We start from the raw sequence: 24,737 nt of genomic DNA on the forward strand, positions 1-24,737 counted from the left end.
CCTAAACCCTAAACCCTAAACCCTAAACCCTAAACCCTAAACCCTAAACCCTAAACCCTAAACCCTAAACCCTAAACCCTAAACCCTAAACCCTAAACCCTAAACCCTAAACCCTAAACCCTAAACCCTAAACCCTAAACCCTAAACCCTAAACCCTAAACCCTAAACCCTAAACCCTAAACCCTAAACCCTAAACCCTAAACCCTAAACCCTAAACCCTAAACCCTAAACCCTAAACCCTAAACCCTAAACCCTAAACCCTAAACCCTAAACCCTAAACCCTAAACCCTAAACCCTAAACCCTAAACCCTAAACCCTAAACCCTAAACCCTAAACCCTAAACCCTAAACCCTAAACCCTAAACCCTAAACCCTAAACCCTAAACCCTAAACCCTAAACCCTAAACCCTAAACCCTAAACCCTAAACCCTACGGTCGGCGTCAGCGCGCTGGTGCTCGGCTTCAACATCGTCCAGACGCTGCTTCCAACGTCGTTCCAAGTCCTCTCGGTCTGCCTCGTGCTGCTCGCGCAGGTGTCGAGCCGCAATCTCAGCAACCTCTGGATGCGTTCCAAGCGTGGAGTCAATGGCCACTCGCTCGTAGTCCGTGAGTTCAACGGTGGACGCATGTGACCAGGGATGAAGGGACGTCTCCGGTTTGCAGAGGTCCTCCAACACTTGATCTCGGGCACGTTGTTCGGCTTCGGCGCGGGACGCTTCAGCCTGTGCTAATGCCGTCTCCACTTGGGACTTCTCCGCCTTCACTCGGACCATCTCCTCCTTCAACGCGTGGATCTCGTTGCCGGCACCTTGGAGTTCGGGCTGCACCTCCAGACGCATGTTTAGTTGCGCTTGGCTGAGCTGCGCTTGGAACGCAGTCTGTTGCTCTTGCAACTGGCGCATGAGGTTCAATGCGACTTGCGCTGCACCCGACGATGCGGACGAAGACCTTGATCCGGAGCGCATCGAACGACTTGTCCTGCTGGAACGACTCCTCTGCGACCGGCCATGACGCGAACTCGCAGACGAGAAGTGACGGCCTTCAGACGTCAAGCCCGACTCACTGTGTGAGGGCTCAGACTTCTCCGTCTTCACGCTTCGCGCTCTCGACGACCGATGCTTGGATGTGGTCCGGCTGCTTGGCGCTTCAGCACTCTCGATCTCGGCTATGTCGACGTCCTCTTGATCCGGGAGCGTCCTTCGTGCTGGAATCACCGTTCGAGTCACGAACATCCCTGAATCGGGAAGCGCAGACATGGTTCTACCAGCTTGGACGCTCATGACCATCGGTCCAGAACTTAAGACGCATGTGCGACGCAGCTCCGTGACCCAGAGACATCAGCGACGACGACGACGAGCTCTCCCTGGACGACTGCGTCCCGAACGACGTAGTGTAAGGCGAGTTGTCCGAGGTTCCCGATGGACCGATCATACTTGGAACCGAATCCGAGATGCCACTGGACGGCGGGTCCGGGACAGAGTCTTGGACGCTCATCACACGGGCTGCCGAGTTCAGGCTCACGTTCGACGACGGTACCAGGGAGTGATCTGACGGAGTTGAGCTGCTGAGCGGACGAGCAGGTCGGCGTTGAGGGCGCTTGGGTTCAGGTTCATTCTCCGGCGACCCTCGCGGGCTGCGCAGAGCCATGATCCCAGCCATCCGACATTGCGACACAAAGGCTCGCCCGAGTAGCTCGGCTTCATAATCCTCCACCAATAGATCATCCTTTGCACCTTGAGACTGAGCACCTTGGTCCGAAGACTTGTTGAACGCACTCTCCGGTTTCACAGCCGGCACCACCTTGTATGGAATGCCGGCAATGAGCTGCTTCCACTCGATGAGCTCAATCGTCAACACTTGCTGAAGTTCTCCAGCAACCGATCGCACGTATCCAGGGTTGATCTTGGACGCGTGTGTCAGGAACGAGTCTGGAACCGCATTCACGAACTCGAATCCAGCTTCAAAGAGCAAGGTCTCCAGAACAGCCGCACACTCGCGCGCGGTCATCATGGCCGGAGGAATGGCAAGTGCCGTCAGAGCTTGAGCGACCCCGAGAACTCTGCGCTCAGGACGCAGCTCGGAGATCCAAGCCGCATCCCGATCGTCCACAGCCATTCGATTCCGCAAGTATTCCGACGTCACCATGGTAGCTTCTTGCCAGGCCGTGAAGTCTCGCGGAGTCGGCCAAGCGTACTCAACCGAAGGTGGAACGACGCGTCCAGAACGCATCTGCTCCCAGCGATACACTTGTCGAGCCACGAAGTTCTTCGCCGCCGTCTCATCAAGCTGGACCTCGCTCGCACTTGGACTTAGGCTCGAACGCAATACCGCGTTCTGGCCTTCAGGTGCTGGAGCCGGGCTCGAGGCATCACCTTGGGGCAACACCTTGGATCCAGAGGCTTGATCCTGCGACGATGACGGGGCGGGTTTGACGAACTCTGCGGCGAGTGCGAAGACGCATCCGCATCCTCAAGCGCTGACTCCGCCTCGGCTTCCGAATCCTCGATCTCGATCACTTCGACCTTGACCTTGGCTGGAACTACCTTGAGCACTTCCACATCTTGATCCGGCGGCGGAGAGTCCAAAACTCGATCCGCCGCCGGGGGCTCACCCACATTGACGCCTCCCTCAGATGCCGGCGCAGACTCAGGGTTCTGAGCCTGCTCTTCTTCGACACCTCCAGGCTTGGAGCTTGAACTTGGGGCCGATTCTGCCGCCTCCGTCGACACTTGGTCGTCTTGGGCAGCATTCTCTGTGGCCTTCTGCTCTTGCTCTGCAGCCGCTTTGGCGTCCCGTTCTGCCTTCTTCCGCGCACGATTCTCCCGGCTGATGACATCCAGGTCCTTGTGCTCTTCCGCAGGCAGTCCTTGCGTGTGGCGCGAGTGACGCGTCGCCTCACCACGACCTCCATCACCACGCCCTCCATCTTGTTTGCCTCGTCCTCTCGCCATAAACACTGGTTAGAAGTTAACGATGCCCAACTAATCAATTCCTACAAATAAAAACAAGTCGGTGAAATCCGAGGACCCCAAATCCGGGCACGTGTGGAATAGCACCCCACGAGATGTCGCGCCAGAGAACGAGTGACGGGAAGTGCCGGGAAAGATGGCAGCCGACGAGCGTCGGATGGAATACGACGCGTCGGAATGGCCAGAAATGTTAACGGGGTGATGGGCTGTGTGACACGCATACCGGCGGTGGAATCAGGCTAATTCTGGCTGATTCGACGAGCCGGTTCATACGCCCGGTCGTGCAAACCCCGTCGACCCTAAAACCCGTCAACCCTAAACCCCGTCGAGAAAACCCCGTCGAGAAATCCCGTCGAGGAAATCCCGTCGAGGAAATCCCGTCGAGCTCAAGTTGTGATTACGCCACACAAATCAGGTTGAAGGACGGTAGTGCAAGCACGACAGAAGTAAGGATAGGTAGAGAGCGGTAGACTTAGCAAGCAGTAGTACAGAGTAGCCAGTAGCAAGGACATAGGATAGGGTAAGGACTCAGTCCCGAAATTTCTCTGAACCACTCAGACCTCTCCCCTCCGGAAGATCGCCAGGTTCTTGAAACCCACCAAGCGTCGGCAAGCAGAGCCGCAAGGAACACGCGGTCCCCCGTCGCTCGCTGGCTCGGGCACTCCCCCCCCCCCCTCAAACCCCGTGCTGGAAACGAAGGCACGTAAAACGTATACCGGTTAGGAGGCGCTCGATAACGCGCAGCCTAGACGAAGGACTGCACGGCCTGATAACCGCTGTGCACAAGACCCCGCGTCGGCCCGATAACGCCACGCAACAAGCCCCAAGAAACGCCGGCCCGATAACGCCGCACGCCCGACGGGATCTCCGAGGAAACGCCGGCCCGATAAGTCCGCACGCCCAAGGAACAACCGACGCCCTAAGACAAGGAACAAGCGTCCACTCAACCCCCCCCCCCCCCCCCAACTCTGAAGCTTGCGAAGACTTGGGCTCTATATTCGAAGATACGCTACTCAAGATCCGGGAAATTGCCCGTCGCGACCGCAGATTGGACGCGTCGGGTTTGTGCGAGGGCGAACTCCGCGATTTCTGCGAGGCCGCTACTCCACACAAGCGCACCAGCTGTGACGAGGCTCGGTGCAAACCTGAACCGTCCAGGAGGTTTTGTATAGCGGTAGCCCGGGCTTTGGTGTTGCAAAGCCTCTAGAGGGGGTGTCCCTGGAACCACAGTCCTTTGAAACCAGAGTTCCTTGAAACCAAGTTCCAGGGATGGCGTGTCACCTTGGGAATCCCTATCGGCGTCGTTTGCCTTTGGGGGGCCTGGATCGATCACCAAGTGAGTTGTTCAATACAAATAGGCAGTTAACCAGTTGAGCGTGACGTCCACTTGAACACACTACTCAATGGCGAGGGGACCGGAGGCGCAACGAGATGAGTAAACTGGTAGGTCCACGAGGAGATCCCAGAATACACCCAGCTTCCGATAAACCAATACAATACAGAGTTATACACAACAAACAGCCGCCACTTATTCTTTGACCCTTGGGCGGTGGGTCTTACGCCAGTCGACTAGGCCGATTCCAGAGTACTGGTCAACTCTGGGGCCTCTCGTAACGCGCACCACCCTCTAACGAGGGAAATATACACAATCCAATACAATCCTCTCTCACGAATGCAGTCTCAAAGTCAAACACTCAGGGGACAACCGCTAATAAATCTCCCCAAGCTCAATCAGTAACATGAAATGGGACACCACCCTTACCTACACGCAATGGGCCCAACTAGGATATGGAATGCGTGGATCACTTCAGACGCTCGAGTAAAAGATCCCCACGCAGATGGACTTGATGATGGTGGGGAGCTCCGCGACGACCGTGTCATTGGCGACCTACGGACCCGATTCCTGGCTGGCAGTGACTCTCGACTTGCGCAGTAGGGGGTAAAACGAACTCTCTGATTGTTATCTGCTAGATTATCGCTAAGCTCAATATAAAGGCTATTTTCTTCTGGGTTCTTCTGGGTTCTTCCGTGTTCCTTGCGTGCGATCTTCGTGAATATCTTGACTTGAGTATGCTTGGGGGGGGGTTGTATACGCCGACCTCGAAGTAGACTGGATTTTTCATCCCACTCTTCAGTCAGTGACTTCTGGGTACAAATCAGGTCAGTCATCGTCGCTTGGTTTCAGGCTTGAATCCGAGGGTGCGTTTCAGGGATCCTTGATTCTGCAGCACTTGGGTTCCGGCATCCGGTTCCAGGGGACCAGCGGGCGCGACTTGTGTTGCGAGGCTTTGAGCTTGTTCCGGGTGCGCGAGGTAGTTTGTGGGTCTCTATCGAAGCGAGGCGGGACGCCAGCTGCAATACGTTCGCAGGGGCGTTTTAGGCATCCCGAGGGTCAACCCGCTTGAGGACGGGGGCGACTTAGACGTAACACTCGATTCCAGGGATTCTCGTCCTGAAACGCGAGCTTCCAAGTCTGAAGGGCCCATCTTCGATCTCACCACACTCGTTCCGCGGAACACCGCCGAAGTCTGGCGAACACCATGTCACACGGGTGCAGCCGGGGCTGAATCCATCAACCAGCCAATCAGAGTGCAGATTTCTGCCACGTCAAGCGACTCACTCCGGCCTCTCGGAAAATCCCGTTTGGCCTCGTGTCATTGGTTTGAAAATTTTGTGACTAGGGTGGGAAATGGTGAAGTACTTTGGTAGTACCGTACATAAACCACTCTAATTCGTACTTAGTGATTGCATTTGCATCACTGTGGGCATACATGTAGTACGACGTCAAGCGACGTCAAGGAAGCGCTATTGTATTTGAAACGAATCAAAGGAGAAATAGAACTCAAGAATTCTCTATAGCTGAATGGCATGGGCCACCAGTCAATAAGGGCAAGGGGCCTAGTGCATGAAATTACCGGTAGGTCGTCCGTAGGGGCCAAGCTCATAAATGTCGAGCGTGCTGCAGTTCACTGATGCTGATTCACGGAGCTATGGATAGCAAGGTTAGTTAACTGGCACCTGTCCCTACTCCGCTCTGCCCACGAGTTGCTCCCTGTCAACTGAGAGTTGTCGTTGAAGCTGCTGGGTTGGCATCTTGCTGACTGGAAGACCAGGGGTGGTCCTTACTTTCGTGTGCGGAGGAGTCATGCACTCGGACTTTCGAGGACATAGACTTCATTTGAACTCGTGCTCTGCGTCAGCAGGCAACTACTGACTCCACTCTGAAGGCGTTGCATGGTGGGATGTCATCTACGTGCTCAAATAACGTGCTACAAACCTTTAGAATAATTATTCTTTAGTTTTCTGAGATCGCCCGAATTCTCTATTAGTTGGTCAAGTCCGCATAAATTGCTCAATGCGTTGCTTCCTCACATACGTGCATATTGTGTCTTTCTGGCGATGCCGGGTGTGATATCTTTCCTAAGTCACAAATAAGATTTTTGTGGCATTACTCGGAAGTCAGTGAAGTCTACTCACAATTCAGTAGTACCAGAAAGGTAAACCGAGTTATACGTTACGACCACGCAACAGACTTTTGCCAAATGATGGCACATTTTCGTTAAATGTAGACAAACGATGACCATTTTCGCCAAATGATGGCACCTTGATGATAATTGATGATGCACCTAGCTAATTCACTAAGAGGCCTCAGAGAGACCGTTTGCAACCGAAGCGAAGTGGAGGTCTGCAATGGTCGGTGCGTGGGCCGGATGAGGTATGTCTAAGTAGGAGTTAATATCTAATCCAGACACCGCGCCTGGCCGAAGCCGAGTACTTAGCGTAAGGCACGAGGGGGTGGGGCAGGCCGCGCAGCGGCGCTCCCCGAGCAAAGCGAGAGAGGGGCGGGCCCCCCGAAGTGCCGTCGCTAAGTCCGCAGGCGCGTGCCAACGCGCGAGTGTCCTACCTAAAGCAGCTGATAATGTCTATCGCCGGTTGGCTGCTGGTAGTACACTCAAAAGTACTTTGGCGCTTAGATATTTAGTATTGCGGGGGAGGGGGGCGGAGATTTTCCCCTACTGAACGGTAGGGTCACTTGGGCAGGGGTATTCCGGGTTGACCAGCCGTACCAACGAAGAAGAGATCCAGCGAGTATTAAGATAAGCATCAATTTAGTTAGGTCAGTAATTCCCAGTAATAAAACTTCAAGTATGAAATATACCTTCCATCCTTGGACGTTTCGTCAATGAAGACGAACTGGTCGGGGCCACTATAGAAGGGCAGAAGCCGAGCCACATACTCACGTCGCTCACTAGGCACACATTCTCGTGCCCGCTTTGTGAGCACCTTCCTGGTTAGGTTGAGGTCGAAGCGAAGTGCTCGGCAGATAGTTGAGTCCGACAGGCTGATCGTGTCTCGGAAGTTAGCTCGCAGCTCGAGGCACCGCTCCTCGAAGTAGAAGCAAGGGTGGTTTTGTACATACGATCGTACAAATGCACACACCTCACTTGGCCATCTTGACGTCTTGGTCCTTGGTTCATTCTTCAGTACGTTTCCTGTCGTACGAAAGCGACGGTACCAGCGGCGTAAACTACGCACCGATAGACCTAGAACACTAGCTACTGTCGCTGTGTCTATGGAATATACGTACATGAGCACGATCCCTCTCCAACGCATGTCGATTGAGTAGGTCATCTTTAACTCTTCTGTACCGACGAAAACCTAAAATGGCCGGGCGAGTGTCGGCCATTCAAGCTTTTCCCGAGCTTGTGACTACCGTCTTGACGCCTAGGCGTTCTATTTGAATAAAAAACCTAGGCGTTCTATTCAAGTGAAACTACGAAACTCTGAAGGATGCAAAAGGTAGGCGTTGTATTGAAGTAAATCTAAAAAAAAAGAAGGTTGGTCGTGGTCTCTAAGCTATATTCGCATTCCTGCTACGTCCAACGCAAACTGAGGGCCCAGTCGAGCAAGGCATATCTTCCCAGTTGCCTCAGGAACAGTGTAGGTGAACTCGGAAATCACTTTGCAGTTGTCGTTCAAAGTTTTCACTTCAATGCTGCATCTGTGCAATCTGGATGCTGCGAAAAGCTCCAACTCACCCCATTTAGCAGTCCCGTTTCTGATCGACTCAATGTAGTCGTGGTCAAGTAAGCCCGTCAATTATTCAAGTCCAGCCATGAAGTCGGCGATGGAGGGTGCGAGGCTGAAACGGTTTATACTGTACAGTGTTACTCTTCATAAATAATACCCGAGAACCTCATAAATTACGTGAATGTTACCTGTGCCGTCGTCCCTCTCCGCTTATGTACGATTTTGATGTTGCGTGAAAGTATCTTGACGAGGCCAATCATCGCAGCACTACGCCGGCACGAAGGCTAGCTAAGCATGAATGCGAACACTGAAAATCGGCAAGCTCGACATTAGCAAAAGTACCGGTAAACTAATGAAGTGTTTGAAGTGCGACCAGCTAAACCATCGCTCTTGCGAGCCAAGCCCCTCGATGGTGGTGCACCCTGGCTTATCGCTGAGCGAGTGCTCGGCCACGTAGCTGACGGGTGTGTCACCGACCTCAAGTGACCTCTGCGGTCCACGCCCTCCTATGAATTAGTTCGCTTAATAAAAAGAAAAAAATGCCACAATACAGCATCAACCATGCAACAAAACGTTGATAGTAAAAATTATAACCAATGCTGGAGTTGATCGGACACTGCAGAATAGTTTCAAGTCAACTTACCAGATGCTGCGGCTGCGAAGCCGGCGCAGTAGATGCTCTGTAGCGTGCAACTGGGCTCTCCACACTACATTCATATCTCTACAAAATTTCAGAGCTTGTTTGTGAAGCGGGCGACTTGTAATTTTGACGTACCAACTAAGTAAAACTTATGAAACCTCTAATAATGTATATACTTAAACTATGAAGTCATCAAATACCGTAAATTACGGCGATCATGTAACGTCGTAAAAAGTTCACTTTGGTTGTGTAAAAACTCTCGTAAAAAGTTTGCTGCTGCCAACATGGGGGTAGTCCCTACTGAGCGAGGGGACATTCATTCCACCATCTCTCCGATGACGGGGACCAGGAAGTTTAGCACAAAGAACGCCGAAAACTGCGTGCCCTAGAGCGCATCGGCTCTGGTGAATCGATCGAGGCCGTCGCGAAGTCCTACGGTGTCACACGAGGAACAATATGGCGTTGGGGGCAGCGGCTGGCGGCGCTGCAGACCGCTAAATCGAAAGCTGTCTTTATAGGCACTAAGGTTCAGTAAGCGGCAGTCTCCGCAGAGAACGAACAACGGTACGGCTACGATGATTGTGCAATGAGTGCTCTTAATAGGTTTCTAACGTTTGCTGCTCTTAGTTTACTCGGCTGGATTAGGTACATGCGAGGGGCTAAATACTTCTGCATCACTACAGAATGTATCCGCTACGCTCTCGCATACTTTGACCCCCGCTATGTCGAATCAAAAAGCCGCGACGCGGTTAAAATGTACATATTCGTTTCTTACGCCGCAACCTACTTACTTACCGACGGATCACGCACCGAGGCCGCGTTATACGGCCTGAAATACAGGTAAAACATATTTTAGAGATGTTTTATTGTTGATTTACTAACTCTTCATTAAATTGTTGCTGATCGTTTCTCGCAGTCAATGCTGTATCACGTTGAAAGCGCTGGGTTCTTTCCTATCGGGATGCCAGATAGATACGACTACGTCTTCAACATGGACCAGACCTCGGTGTGCGTGGATATGAATCCACATAGTACGATTGAGTTTGTCGGAGCTCGAACGGTGGATGTTATTCAATGTGAGTCTATTAATGCGATTAATGGGATTAATTTTATTCTGCAGACTGAATCTCTGTTACGTTTTGTTACAGCGACGGCGCCTGACTCCTTCCGAGCCTCGGTGTAACTGTGTGCCTCTGCGACAGGTCGTAAGCTGCGACCGATGATCGTGTTCGCAGCGACACCAGGTGCGATAGTCCAGGAGGAGTTGAAGGAGGACGAGCACTACGACTGGGACAGAGGCTACTATACGGTCCAGGCCAGGGCATATTGTGACAGGAAGGTCATGAAAGAATGGATCGACAAAGTGTGGACCCCCGACATTCGAGGACCAAGCGTCTTGGCGCTTGATAGCCTCATGACACACAAGATGGAGTTTATCCGGACTCAGCTCGTGGACCACGCGCACAGCAGCGTATGGTCTACGTGCCTCCTGGGGTGAAAGGACTAGCCCAGCCCATGGACATCGCCGTTATGAAGCCCTTCAAGGATAGGCTAAGAGATCTCTACACTAAGTTTGTTATTGAAAACGGTACCTTTACGGATGGAGCCCAGAAGCGACGGCATATTACCGCTTCAGTGCTGCAGGCGTGGGACGAGGTCGACACAGAGTCTATCTGTAACGGCTTTGTAAACGCCGGTCTCATTGCGACGGGCGATGAGAGAGGGTTTTTCGCGACACCAACGCCTACTAGTGAAGGAGAAGTTGGCAAAACATAAGAACAATCAATGCAGTCGGAGGTTGGTTGTAAGAAGAGGTGTCACTTTAGGATTTTTGTCGTCGTAGCAAAAAAGACAGGCCGGCATACTTTTACCATGCAAAGCGATATTACCGTATGTTACATGACCGCCGTGATTTACGGTACCGAACAGACAAGAGGAAAATGTTGCGCCTGCAGATAGCGCACTTGAGGATGCGGTTGTTGATCAACGCCCGAGCAATGAGACTCGATATGCAATCTGCACACAACTGGTATGTAGATGTTCGTGGCGTGACGAAGTTGCTGGGCGCCTCCAAACAGACTGGACAAGTGCCCGCGCCTCCGCCACCTTCTGTGTTCTTCTTTTACATAGTATATGTAACTTTAGTACATGGAAAAAAGTTAACAATTAAACAAATTTTTAATATAAATTTTATATTAAAAATGTATATTAAAAATAAAAACTAACGCTTTTTAATTAAAAAATATAATCTTGCATTTTAAGGTGATTGTCACATTGATAACAGGGGGCTCGCGAGGTGATGGAGGTCGCACAGGCGGTGCACAGAGTAGGGCGGGCGAAGGCGGGCGTGCAACCGTTGCCGAAGGGGACCTTGGTGGTGTAGCGCGTGGGCTGGCCAGAATACCAATGGCGACTATTCCTGCACCACCACTACCGAGCACAACCGCTTGACCTAGAATACGCAGACGTGAGTCGCGGAGTGCTTTTGGGCGTGCCTCGGAGTACAGATGGCCGAACTCTCGTTTCGTCTCTCGAGCAGCATCTACGCGTTGAGTCTTCATCTCTGTGCAGCGATGCTCGATACAGGATTTGGTTACAATATGCGTTCGAACACTCGGTAAAGGCTTCCCACAAACTGGACAGACCACGCGCACGGATGTTGCAGATTTGATAATGCAAAAATCTACTTACATCTTTTCCATGTAAGTTTGATCCTACCCTTTCCATCGTGTGCTTAGTAACGTCCTAAACTATTATGTATGTATTAAATTCTTATCACTGTCCTAAATTATGATCAACCCTAATGTAGTTATAAATAGTCCCACCGATCTACTTACGTTTGGACAAAAGTTCGTTGACATCATTCATGCAATGTCCGGCGACTTTATTGATCTTTTGGGACGTAGGATACCAGCCTTATATTCACCCCCACCATGCGCGAAAGGTTTTGAGCAGCAATTCCCATATGCGTATAAACCCGCAGTGAGAGCGAGTTGCAACCCACATTTTGCTTGCTAACGCCTATTTTCGTCACACTAACCACGGGTGCTGCATCGGTAAAGGTTATGTTTCGTTTTAACTCCTCTAGCCCCGCTTCCTATTTTCTGCAAGGTAACCACTTTTCTTATCCTGTATACTACAGTATAAGAGTATAAGAAATCAGGCATAGTTTAATCTAATTATTCTATACAAATGTCAAGTCACTTCCACCGATCGCAGGATTAGGAAGGATTTTGCTAAGCTCGGGGGGGGGGTATAATTCGTTGTTCAAGATTTTTCGACATTTCGGGCTTTCGCGCCGTTTGCGAATCGGAAAGACACGGAGCACAAGAGACAGAAGCTCGCAACAAAGAAACACAAGCATGCGAAGTTGCGATACCCAGTCACCGGTACGTGGTTTCAGTATTTTCCGCTGACGCGTGACGGGGTAACGTTGCTTTAGTACTCTATGGCTTAGCGTCCCAGCCCCCCCCCCCCCGGACAGGTCGAAGGGAAATACAGCCCACTGTACGTATTTGAATATATTCTGCGAAGGGTTGGCGTGCAAATATCGATGCAATGCTGCTTGGAAAGCCTTAGCGACGTGATACCGACCCTCTTCTCGGTGGTCAAGGTAACTACTAGTCAATACGGTGTCTTTGACGGTTAGCTAACGTTTGCTAAGTGTGATGCTGCACACAGCGGCTTGATCGATAAATGTCTGGTCACGCGGGGCCCCAAAACGCGGCGCATAACACCCCCCTCCCCGCTAAAGAATGCATTCGGCCATAGCAACGACGAAGTTACCAAAACGATGCCTATCCTTCGGCTGAAACCCGACCCTCAGCGTAGACGGCTCCTTGGTGTGCGTTGCCGCTGGTCCATAGTGTTACTGGTACGCTTCTACTTATTATATAGGATACAGGATTACAACTAACGTTTTGTGCGATTAGTCGGTATAGTCGAGATTAATCAAGATCGGCTCAATCGCGAAAAGGCAGTCGGATACATTGAACGTGGCACCGCATCATGTAGCGAGGGATCGCCAAGGGCTTCTAGAAATATGTTTATTTAGGTAGGACTACTTCTTTTCAAGAGTGTTAGTGTTATTCATCTTTGTAGCAAGTTCAAGCGTCGTGGCTCACATGGTATAAAGATGGAAGCTTTGCATCACTTAGAAAGCTGGAGTTCGAAAGAGACGAGGCTGTGAGAGCCAATATAACCGATACAAGTATTTAATCTCGCTCTCGACACAGAACTTATTTGCGAAGAAGCAAGAATTTCCCAACTGCACGAGAGCTGGGGATACGAGAGGATGCGACGTCGTAAGGATTCGATCAAGTCGCATGCAGCTCATTGTCCAACACCATCCGTGCTCGGCGGCTCAGCATCGAAGACTCGGTTCGATTTGTCCGAGGCGAGACAGATCAAGATACCAGACCGAACAAAGCATTAGACACCGCTCGATTGGTTAAGTCCTTCGCGGATATCCACATCTCGAAGCACTCGTCAAAATTGCGCCGCATGGTGTCGAAGCTCAGTGGTCATCTACACCACCAGCGCGTCGACCCCTTCCCCGAAATCATGGGTCCTGTGTCGCCATTTAAGAGCAGTCACAAAAAGCATTCGTGAAGACCAAGACTGCGGGCAGTACATGGTAGTTGAAGTCGACATTCTTTCGCACTGGCCGTCAGTGATACGCAGCCCACTAGGTGCCGTTGAGAAGAAAGGTGTCGACCCGTCGATTGAAGTGAGGACAATTCACGATTTGCCTTACCCTGAAGGCGAGTCAACCAACTCCTCCTTCAAGATAGACTCCGTGCCAACGATCAAGTACGAGGCTATCACAAAGATCGCCCGACGCATTGAATATCTCGCGAAACAGGGTGACCCCACTTGCATCCGAATTCTGAAAGGCGATGTACGCGGTGCTTACAGGCATCTTCGGACGATTGCGTCTCAAGTGTTTCGGATGGCCGCCTTCGTGAAGGAGCTGAACATCTTGTTGATCGACCTCACAGCACCTTTTGGATGGGCCGGCTCTCCACCGTTTTACGGGTTGTTCGGTCGAGCCATCTCATGGCTCATGTCAACCAATTCCCCGGCATCAGTATCTATATCCGATGACAATGAGCCTTTCTTCGGCTACGAATGGGTTGACGACCATATCCTAGTCGAACTTGACGTTGGAGACCGGCTACACCGAGCCGAATCTACGTTGCGCCACGCCATGCTCGCAGTGCTCGACCCACGATCCATTAACGAAGCTAAGTTCTCGGGGTGGTACTCGGAATTGGTGGCTCTAGGATTACTGTGGAACACAACTGATCAGACTGTATCAATTCCAGCTGATAAGATAGCGAAGGCTCTTCAACAGGTTTGAGCCATGTTGTCACGACGATCCACAACGAAGACGGAGCTTCAAAAGCTTTGGGGTCGCTACGTCACGTTGGAACTTGTGTCAGCACGTCGAAACCTTTTTATCAGCAGCTTCATTCGCTGACATCAAGAGCACCTCGATTTGCATGGATGCAATTATCCGACGGGGCCGTGCAGGATATACTATGGTTTCAGAATATTCTAGCCTTCGGTCATCTCGCAGCACTCCCCGTTAGCATGTTTGGCAACCTGCCAGCGCCCAACGTTGAGCTGTACATGGAATCGTCAAATAGCGGACTTGCAGTTCTCGATCCAGCGGCTTCTAAGTTTACCCAGCTGAAGTTTGATTCTGACGAGGAGATCCTCATGGATAGCAGTACCTCGCCGGACCATCACTTCTCCATTAATGTGCGCGAACATTTGTGCATGGCTCTAGCACTCTGGACATGGGGTCCAATCTGGTACGAATCGTCCGGCGGCAGCATGGTGCACGTGAAATGCTGGAGCGACAACATGTCAGCAGTGCAGTGGTGCAATCGCTTGCACTCCAACAACGCACTCAGTCAAGAGATTAACAGGGCCATTGGCCTCGCTGAAGTCTACTTTAACCTTCGAGTGTCGGCTGATCATTTGTCCGGGTCAACCAACTGGATGGCGGATACAGCATCACGAGCCTGGACGGAACCTTTCAAAAGACGCTGGACTAACTTTTCTGTGTCATGGCAGCGATCACCGGAACTTTTCAGCGAGCTTAAAGCCAAATCATTGGCCTCGACGTCGGCCACCAAATATGCCGGGACCTGGTTTCAGTGGACGAAGTGGTGTCAACTTCTGCACTTACCGGAGTGGCTCCCCGCAGAGCGAGCGCACCATTCATATCAACTCGCCTTTTTTGCTACCTACTGCTGGAAGTTCGGATGGAGCAACTCCAAGACAGGCAACTCTGCCTCAACCGTGCTCGCCAAGATCAGCCGCGTGTCGTGGTATCATCGGCGATTTTGCAGGATACAGCGTTGGACTTACCCCAGGACACCAGCTCGCCATCACTGGTATGCGCCGAGAAGATCCCCCGACAAACCCGAAATTACCCATCACACTACAATTCCTCAAGAGCCTGCACAAGTTCCTTAACTTCGACTTCGCCCAGCACCGACTTTTGAGGAAATCAGAGTATTTAGCGGATGGGGCCAAAGTGAAATCGTACGCGATCCGAAGGACCGATGTTCGCTTTTTGGATAGCGATGATCACGAGCAACAGGAACTGAAGCGCGTTCAAAAAGTTCAAATTCGATTCCGCGGGAGCAAAACGGATCAATTCGGCGAAGGCACCACCAGGACACTGGAAGATCGGGCCTAAAACAGTGCTGCCCCGTCCAAGCGTGCTGGTACCTGGTTCAGCGCCATAGCTCGCTAGGCGTCGATGCCGACACGCTTCTGTGCAAGGTGTCCTCTTCGCAAAACCTGCAAGCCCGAGATCTAATTGAGGCCATCAAGGGTGCCGCGAAAGAGAACGGAGATACGCCAGAACGATTTGGATCCCATTCGCTGCGCAGTGGTGGTGCTACCGCCCTATTCAATGCAGGTTTCTACAGTCTCGCTGTGAAACTGTGGTATAGTACCCCGCGGAAGAAGTGGGCGCGCCGGGCGCCGGAGGAAGAAGGCGCCGGGACGCGAGTGATGGACTTCGACGCGGCTGATGGAACGCGACGCAGGGCCGAGCTCGACGGGAAAGTCGGCGTCGGTGATGACCGTGAGACATGGTGCCAGAATCCAGTGCGACGCGTAATCATCCGACGGGTCGACCAGCGCACCCGGTTCTGCAAAACGCGCCGACCTTAAACCCCGCCAAACAAAACGCGCCGAGGTAAGATCTTGATCGCGCCATGTAAAACAGGTTGAAGCACGGTACTGCAAGCACGACAGAAGTAAGGATAGGCACAAGGCTTAGCAAGCAGTGGTAGGGAGTAGCCAGTAGCAAGGACATAGGATAGGGTAAGGACTCAGTCCCGAAATTTCTCTGAACCACAAAGACCTCCCGTCTTCTCCGAGGTTCCAGGGGAACCACCAAGCACCGGCAAGTAGAGCCGCCTCGATGTCGCGGCCCCCCGTCGTTTGCTAGTTTGGGTGCTCACCCCCCCCCCCCCCCCCACAGACCCGTGCTGGAACAAAGGCACGTTAAACGTATAACGTTTAGGTGGGCGCCCGATAACGCGCTGCCTAGGCGAAAGGCCGCACTGGCCTGATAACCGCCGTGCACAAAAAAAACCGTGTAGGCCCGATAACGCCACACAAGCCCCAGGAAACGCCGGCCCGATAGCGCCGCACGCCCGACTGGAACGCCAAGGAAACGCCAGCCCGATAACGCCTCACGCCCAAGGCTCGACGCCCTACGACAAGGGACAAGCGTCAACACAAGAACCCCCCAACTCTGAAGCCTGCGAAGACTTGGGCCTGTATTTTGAAGATACGCTACTCCAACAACCGGGAATAATTTGCTCGGCGTGACCGCTATCCGGACGCGCCGAGTTTGTGCGAGATCGCATTCGCGAGATTTCTGCGAGGCCGCTACTCCACAATGGTGCCGCGACCCGGGAGTACTACTTTGAATGACGGGCTAACGATCCAAGAGGCATCGGAGGCAGGTGCGCAGTCGGCTGGAAGGTCGCCGACTGCAAGAGAGCACAGTGAGAGACCTGTCGCGTCGTGGAGCTCTGAAGGAACCTTCACGACAGGCCACGGGGCCAGCGACAACCAGGAGGGCTACGAAGAACAGTTTGCCGTTCCCGATGCGGCTCCCGACGAGGGAGCCGCGAAGGGCCGCGACGCAAGTCGCGGTCCTACCAGTCGGAAGCCTGCAAAGGCCGACGACCAACAACAACCCACCGCCAAGGCAGCCATGAAGCGCAAGTCGCCCAAGAGGAGGAAGAAGAAGCTGCGCGCGCCGGACTCGGCGGAAGAGTCGCTGTCCAAGCCGCAAGGCAAGGACACGGGACGTCAGTACACCGTCGAGGAGGTACGGTACGTCGTGGCGCGCACGGAGCTCTTCCGTCTGCTAGAACAAGACCCAATCTTGGTCTTCCTCAAGCCCATGCTGATGAGCAACTTCACAGGCCCCTTCGTGGTGCCGGACTTCGATAGTCTCACCAGCGTCGCCCACGCCGCGCCGACTCTCTTCCAGATGCTGCGTGACTCGGGGTTCGTGCTGGGGGCTTTCGAGATGGAGAGGCTGTGTGATTGGGACCTCAAATCTTGATTACGTGCGATTCGCGTCGTGCAGGAGCCCTTGACGATTCTCGCCGGATCCGTCAAACAAAACGCGACGAGTTCCGCGACGGGCCAAGACGCGCCGAGTCCCTCGGCGGGCCCAGCCCTGGTCCATATTGTAGAGCACATAGGGCGGCGGCGTCGCCGTGGCAGCATCCACAAAGTGGTCAATCAGCACCTTCGACGACCACGCCCTCGCCTCCACCTCGATACCAATCGAGCGTGGACTCCGACAGCAGTTTCGAGTCGCCCAAGCGCATGCCCATGAACCGGCCGCCGCGCGTCATGCAGCTATCCGCGGCGCCCGCACGCACGGAGGTGACGAAACCCGCCGAGGAGGTGCTTCCCAAGGCCTTGAGAGAATCCATCATCAAGTTGAGGCAGACGACAGTGATGAGCGCCCCGCGCGCCGACACAGCCGCAATTCCGACAGGGCCGCCCGCGAGTCCCACACTCACGGTGGCTCGCCCCCAGGAGGCAGCGGATGTCGCCATGGAGTCGGTCAGGTCGCGTTCTTCGACGAGGTCCAGAACTCGACGCAACGCAGACGAGGACCCCGATGACCTGTTCGACTTGGACATCGGAGTGCCAAGAACCGTGGCCACCGTCTCGACGGCGACAGCCGGCGGCGTAGCCCTCGCCCGCGTACACCTCTCAGCATCTTCCGAGCTGAAAGAGTTCTCGGGACGGGACGCCAGCGAAGAGAAAGCCAGACTGTGGCTCAACCATCGGAAGTCCGCCGCGCGGCGCGACGGGATGACGGGCGAAGAAGTGTGCGGGCAGTTCAGCGATCTAATGAGCGGCCCTGCGCGCCAATGGTATCTCCAGTTGCCCAGGAAGGTCAAGAAATCATGGACCGAGCTGATGGAGCAATTGCGTGTGCAGTACTGCAGTAAGGGCGTGTCAATGGCCAGCCGCTACTACCATGCGGCTCAGCGCCCCCGACGAGACCCCTCTGGATTACTTGTACCGGCTCAACGTCGCGGGTTTGAGGGCCAACATCCCATACACCGAGGGTACGACTGAACAGAAGGGCGAAAACGTCGAGCATTTCATCCGGACGCTGAGCACGCAGGAGACCGAACTCGCCTCGCGTCTCACGCTGATGGAGGTCGCCGACTCCGAGGCGCTGGAGAAGAAACTGCGTGCCCGACAACGGGGACTGGCCCACCAGAAAAAGACTCTCTTCGGCTCGAACAAGTTCCGCCAAAAGTAGCCGACCCCACCGACTCAGCCGGCGCGCGCCGTGCATGCGATTCACGTCGCGTCGGACGAGTACGACTCGGGACGCGAAAGTCGCGACAGCGACGATCGCCAGTACGACCAAGACGAGGCGGACGAAGAACGCGCCAAGTTGTTCGTCGCGGGACAGGCCCCGCCGGGAGAGCCGGCGCGTCGCAACTTCGATCCCGACGACTTGGGACGCGACCGCCCGCGGTGCCGCTACTGTGGTTCACGTCGCCATGTCGAAGGAGACTGCTGGAAGTTGTTGACGTGTCAGAAGTGTGGTGGCCAGCACCCGACGGAGCGATGCTTGAGGGTGTGCAAGGCCTGCGGTGACGTGCACGAAGCAGGAGAATGCCCGATGGAGGAGTTCTTCAGCCAATTGCGCCAGTGGTTTGACCCGAATAAACACGCGGGAATGCTGCTGCCGGCCGCCGAGAAGATGTCAAACTAGGACGCTCGCTGGCTTGGAAACCAGTACGAGACGAGCGACCTGTTTCCGTCTATGCATATGTGACCAAGAAGTCGCGAGAGGTGGTTAGTGAGAACCCGACTTCCCTGAATGATAATACATGTGAATTCAACCTGGAACGTGCCACGCAAGAACGCGCGCGGCGAATCTCGGCGGTCCGATGTACGACGCACGTCGAGTTTGCACGTGAACCTCCCCTGGACGAGATCGAATTGCAACCAGGAGAGCGACGCGGATACTGGAAACATTACTCGCCGCACAAGTGGTACAAGCAGGCCAAGATTCATGGAACGCTGAACAACCGCCGTGCTGTGTTATTGCTCGACACAGGCGCCGAGGTGTCCATCCTGGACACCACCTTTGCTCGTGAGGAAGGCTGCCTGATCGACACGGAGATCACGCAAGAGTGTGTGGGAATTCGTGATGAGACATATTACACGGTGGGGAGAACCAGAGTCAAGATTACCTTGGCTGGAAACTTGGTGGACTACATGCACCTGTGGGTCGGCGACTTGGTCGGCCAACACACAATCCTCGGAATGAACTTCATGGTGCCCGCTGGAGTGCGGATCGACACTGCGGACGGCACGGCGTGCCTCCCCGACGAGGTGCATATCCAGATGATCGGACGAAGACCGCTATACAGCGCACGGATGCACCCGGTCGATGTCAAGACGCCTGTGAGACTCGAACCAGGAGACACGCATGAAGTCTTGCTGAGGCCGGATCGAAACGCGCCGTTCCTGTGGGTGACACGGGCAGAGTCGTGCGTGACTACCTTTGTCAAAGGGAGAGTCGGAAGGAAGACGTACCTGCGTGTCACGAACATCGGAGATGCAGCGATAACCCTCGACGCGCATGAAACGCTTGGGTGGTAGACGCCGTCTGACGGCCAGCCTCGGAACCGTGGATTCGTCCGACTGGGCTCCACCCGGTACCAGCAGTGGCAGAATCTGGCGTACGGCGCGACGCACGACGCGGAGGAGAACTGGATCCCAGCCGAGCTGGACGGACCGATGACGGATCGCTCCTCATACCCGACGCCTAAAGCCTTCTTGCGCCCGGAGCCGAGACAACTCGGGACGCGACGCGCCGTGACCCCAGTGTTGGCGGCTGTCGTGGAAGCGCCGAAGGCAAGGGGGGTAGACTTGCCACCCGACGACCACAAACCGGATACGAACGAGGAGGCGGTGGAAAGCGAACCCGATATGCCTCCGACTGTGGCTGGAAGCACTGCGATGGAAGAATCGCCGAAATCGGAACTCGCCGAGCCAAAACTCGACGGACCAAACCCCGCCGAGCCGAATTTCGACGAGGCGAAACCTGATGAGCAGGAGGAAGACGATGCTGTCCTCATCCACGAGGGGTCCGACCTCTTCGCCGAGGATCTCGAGTCCGAGATGGCAGTGGTGTCACACCTCTCGCTGACCGCCGAGGTGAAAATCGAAGACTTAAAGGTTGGCATGCCGACTGGACTCCCGCCCGAGGAAGCCGCAATACAAGAAACGCGGCTACGCCAAATCGTCTGGAAGCGACGAAAGTGGTTGATCGACAAGGGCAACGCCTTGTCGCCAGCCGCCCTGGGTGTTGTCTGCGACATCGACGTGGGCGACGCAAAACCCGTCGTGCAACGCGTCCGGAAAATCCCGCCGCAGTTCCGAGAGAAGGTCGCACACTTGATCAAGGGGCTGCTGAGCGCGACGATGATCCAGAAATCGAAGTCGCCGTGGGCGTCGCCCATTGTCGTGATCATAAAGAAGAACGGCGTCGATATCCGGCTTTGCATTGACTACATGCTCATCAACGGGCTGACACAGTTGATGGTTTACCCCATGCCGCTCGTCAACGACTTGCTCGAAGACTTGGACAAGTATCTGTGGTACTGCTCTATCGACATGGCGAGCGGCTTCTGGGTCGTCCCCATGACAAACCGGGCCCGGCTCATCTCAGCCTTCATCACGCCGATGGGACTGTACGAATGGTGCGTATGCCGTTCGGCCTGTGCAACGCGCCGCAGATTTACCAACGCTTGATCGACAACGCGCTCTACGGGTTCATGAAGCTGTCCCCGGATGGCAGCACTCGGGACGTCTTTGAAGACGGCGAACCGGTGAAGCCAGGTATTCACTCCGTTCTGGGACGGAGGTCGTACATCGACGACATCCTCATCGGGGGCACGTCGTGGGACGACCTGTGCGAGAAGGTCGAACGCTTGCTGGATGTCTGCGAGCAGTGGCACTTGTCCATCAGTGTCGAGAAGAGCGAGTGGGGCATGTCCAAGGTCGACTACCTGGGCCACCGAGTCTCAGGACTCGGTCTCGAGGCGAAACCGAAGAATCTGGAGTCGCTGACGTCGCTCGAGTTCCCGCGCACGATCAAGGGCCTGCAATCGTTCTTGGGTAGCCTCAATTACTACCACCGGTTCATTGCAGACTTTGCGGTGTATGCAACCGCGCTGTATCCGCTGACGGAGACCGACTTCAGCGAGTACGTCACGCATCCAGAAGTCCGCGAACATGAGAAGTGGACGCACGTGACGCGCGCCTTCGACGCGCTCAAGGCAAAACTCGCCGAGACCCCAATGTTGAAGCACTTCGACGCGAACCGAGAATCCGTCGTGATCGTGTACGCCAGCGACTGGGCCATCTCAGGGATACTCACGCAAATCCACGACGCTGTGTACATGCCTGTGAAGTTCATCAGCCGTACGCTGAAGCCCAACGAGCTGAACTACGACATCGTAGAAAAGGAGATTTTGGCCCTGTTGCGCGTCTTCAACGAGTGCTACACGATGCTAGCAGGGAGACCGGTCCGCGTCTTGATACGTCACACGACGCTCGCCTGGTTGTTCCGGTCCAAAGGACTACAGGGGCGGCTGTCACAGTGGGCCGCGATCCTCTCGCCGTGGAAGCTGGAAATCTACCGATCCATGAAGGGAGAAGAAGAACGCCTCGGCGCGCTAGCCGCGAGCATTACACCGCGAGCCTTCGTCGATGCGGCGCTAGAAGAGATCGCCCCACGGAAACGGGCGTCCAGGATTGTAGTCATTCCAGTCCCTGACGTGGCGCGTAACGAAGTCTTGCACGTCTTGAGCTTCGACGGATCGGCTAAGGCGAAACGAGAAGGCGGAGCATACAGTGCCGTCATTTGGCAGCTGCCGAACTGGGAGATCGTGCGCACCGCGTCGGGATATGCGACGGACCTCACGGTCAACGAGGCGGAATACCGCGGGCTGCTGCTCGGATGTTCTCTTCTAGAGGAACTCGACGACGTCACCCGACTCGTCGTATGCGGAGACTCCAACCTTGTCATCAGGCAGATGCGGGACGAGATGGACTGCAAGTCCCCGGGGCTGAAGCTGCTGCGACAAAAGACGCGAAACGCACTCCAGGCATGGCCGCGCCACGAACTCTTCCACGTACGACGAGACTGGAACGCGAGTGCCGACATGCTGGCTGGACAAGCTCTGCAGCGTCAAGGAGGCCGCAACGCGCACAGCCCAAAGAGATTCAAGATCTGAAGTCGCTGAATCGCTTGAAAGAAGTCATCCGACCACGGGCATCGAGTCCCGAGATGGCGTCTCCAGCCAGTCCCGACGCGGATAATCTCGACGCGGATAATCTCGACGCGGAAAACCTCGACGCGGAAAATTGCGACGCGGAAAATCGCGACGGGAAGGCCATGGACGCGGGACGCGGGACAGCACAAGTCCTCGCGGTGACGACGCGCTCGGCTGCCGCACGCACGACAACACATAGGGTCCGACCTCCAGAAGTCCTGGAGGAGCTGGTGGTGCAACGACTGCGCCTGGACCGCGTCCGCGTCGCCCAGGACGAAGAGGTCTGGATCATCAACCTCAAGAAGTATCTCCGCGGCGACGTCGGAGACCTATCTCGGCGCGAGGTGAAGAACTGCCAAAAGCTTGCGCCTCAGTACGAAGAGGGCGAAGGCGGGCTGCTCTACTACCAGCCGAGAAGCGAGGATTCCGCCGAGGACCGCGATGTGATGATGAAGATGGTGACCGCGGAGACTCTTCAGGAAGATGTACTCCACCACTATCACGCGAGCCTGGAAGGCGGACACCAGGGTATTGGCCGCACGTACCAACGCGTGAGGCGCCACTTCCATTGGCCAGGGATCTTCAGAAGCGTCCAGCGCTACGTCGACGAATGCACCGACTGCGAGACGGGAAAGTGTCGGCCGACCATCCAGGGCGAGTCGCCGGGCAACATCGTCACGACGTACCTGTTCCAGGTCATTGCCATGGACCATATTCCGTCGTTGCCGGCATCCTATAAAGGCAACACAGAGCTGTTAGTATGGGTCGACCTCTTCACGGGGTTCGTCGTGGTCAAAGCGAATGCGTCACGAACCGCGCAGACGGTGGCCGAGGCGTACGAGGAGGCGGTGTTCAGGCGCTTCGGCGCGAGCGAGGCTATCCGCCACGACCGCGAGCCGGGTTTCATGTCCGACTTCTTCAAGGCGTTCAGCAAACTCATGGGTCAGAGACAGCGAGCGACGCTCGCTTATCGTCCCCAAGCCAACGGTGCTGCAGAACGGATGGTGCAGACGGTTACAAGAGCGATCAAGATGTACATCGCGGACGTCGACCAACGCGACTGGGACGAATACGCCGAGCGTCTTACCTTCGCGCTAAATACGTCGCACGACCGGACGAGGAACGAAACCCCGTTTTTCTTAGTGCGCGGCTGGGATCCTCGGTCGAGGCTGGAAGCGACGCCGGCCGTCGGGAACACGTCTACCCGGGACTCCGAGGCGAGGCGGTGGAAACTCCGCATCCAGCGACACTACAAGGTGGCAAGGGCACAAGCGTTGGAGTTAGTCCGGGAGGCCGTCGAAGAGAGAGCGCGTCGACAAGCTGAAAACTCGACGGGCTCGCAAGTTTGGCTGTACCTGGATCGGGTGAAGCCGGGGTATGCGCGCAAACTCATGCACAAGCTAACGCGTTATATTTCTGAAAACTAGCTAACATTGATTGTAGAATGGATTAAGTCAATGACCAGCGACAGCTTCGACACAACCAAGGCAGGTGGCGCGAGTATGGCGCTCAGACCAGCGCATATAGCCAAGTAGCTTGTTACAGTGATGAACGCACTCTAATTATTATGAATGATCGCGCGCGCCAAGCGTTTACCCGTACAATGGTTACGTTTATTTCGGTGCTGGACCTCCACGATGGGTGGACCCACCAAGAGCGTTCGGCTCTACGTGTATAGTGTGGATTGCCAATTATACGTTTAAGAGTGGCGATGCTTCCTAGACCTTTGCCAATCCAAGTTGGCGGTAGTGTTAGGCAAAACCGAGTGTCCTGTAAAAATCCTTTTCAGAGGTGTGTGTGTTTTTTTTCTCGAAAATTAGTGCAGACCAACGAGGATTTAGTCCACAGCAAACATCTATCGGCGCCATCGTTTTGACAAGTCGCATGTCAATGCAGGGCATGCAGCGTCTAGCATCAGTAGCAGTAGGCGCATCCGCTGCTACAGTTTTTTCGACTCAAGGCACATTGATCGTCCCCTCGTGGCTCAAGGCTAGGCACGCCTTGATCCGAGCTTTTAACAAGGTAAAGCAACCTGGACACGAATTACGTTGCACTGTATTATTTTCAATAGAGCAACAAAGTTATAATCCTCAATCCGGGTTTACATGCACGAGTACGGCCCCACGCGTAACAACTCCAAATCCACCCGCTTCTAGACGAGGTCCTCCACCTGGCAGTGAGCGGGAGTGTTGTTTAGGCAATGAAGGCGGTATTGCCGAGG

At 54.5% G+C, this 24,737-nt stretch overlaps 6 protein-coding genes across 6 annotated transcripts; 3 read left to right on the forward strand and 3 right to left on the reverse strand.

Annotated features, from left to right (window-relative positions):
• Window positions 1-421: 421 nt before the first annotated feature.
• On the reverse strand, window positions 422-2,950 carry PHYSODRAFT_342647 (hypothetical protein; the record flags this gene model as incomplete). Its single annotated transcript, XM_009541122.1, has 5 exons — window positions 422-892; window positions 933-1,038; window positions 1,080-1,233; window positions 1,283-2,398; window positions 2,437-2,950. The coding sequence occupies 5 exons, from the start codon at window positions 2,948-2,950 to the stop codon at window positions 422-424; spliced, it is 2,361 nt and encodes a 786-aa protein (XP_009539417.1).
• A 4,875-nt stretch (window positions 2,951-7,825) lies between these two features.
• On the reverse strand, window positions 7,826-8,068 carry PHYSODRAFT_534780 (hypothetical protein; the record flags this gene model as incomplete). The annotated part of the gene is made up of 1 exon (XM_009541123.1): window positions 7,826-8,068. A coding segment is annotated over one exon (243 nt), but the record flags the coding sequence as incomplete, so codon positions are not given.
• Window positions 8,069-9,630: 1,562 nt separating this feature from the next.
• On the forward strand, window positions 9,631-10,415 carry PHYSODRAFT_320183 (hypothetical protein; the record flags this gene model as incomplete). Its single annotated transcript, XM_009541124.1, has 3 exons — window positions 9,631-9,715; window positions 9,842-10,089; window positions 10,110-10,415. The coding sequence occupies 3 exons, from the start codon at window positions 9,631-9,633 to the stop codon at window positions 10,413-10,415; spliced, it is 639 nt and encodes a 212-aa protein (XP_009539419.1).
• A 455-nt stretch (window positions 10,416-10,870) lies between these two features.
• On the reverse strand, window positions 10,871-11,200 carry PHYSODRAFT_307931 (hypothetical protein; the record flags this gene model as incomplete). Its single annotated transcript, XM_009541125.1, has 1 exon — window positions 10,871-11,200. The coding sequence occupies one exon, from the start codon at window positions 11,198-11,200 to the stop codon at window positions 10,871-10,873; it is 330 nt and encodes a 109-aa protein (XP_009539420.1).
• Window positions 11,201-14,727: 3,527 nt separating this feature from the next.
• PHYSODRAFT_534716 (hypothetical protein) lies at window positions 14,728-15,354 on the forward strand (the record flags this gene model as incomplete). Its single annotated transcript, XM_009541126.1, has 1 exon — window positions 14,728-15,354. A coding segment is annotated over one exon (627 nt), but the record flags the coding sequence as incomplete, so codon positions are not given.
• Window positions 15,355-16,572: 1,218 nt separating this feature from the next.
• Window positions 16,573-20,683, forward strand: PHYSODRAFT_250995 (Eukaryotic/viral aspartic protease, active site; the record flags this gene model as incomplete). The annotated part of the gene is made up of 6 exons (XM_009541127.1): window positions 16,573-17,225; window positions 17,384-18,153; window positions 18,176-18,472; window positions 18,557-18,929; window positions 19,028-19,637; window positions 19,836-20,683. Coding segments are annotated over 6 exons (3,551 nt in total), but the record flags the coding sequence as incomplete, so codon positions are not given.
• Between the last annotated feature and the right edge of the window lie 4,054 nt (window positions 20,684-24,737).

This window comes from Phytophthora sojae (assembly GCF_000149755.1).
Source record: "Phytophthora sojae unplaced genomic scaffold PHYSOscaffold_19, whole genome shotgun sequence".
NCBI lineage: Eukaryota > Oomycota > Peronosporomycetes > Peronosporales > Peronosporaceae > Phytophthora > Phytophthora sojae.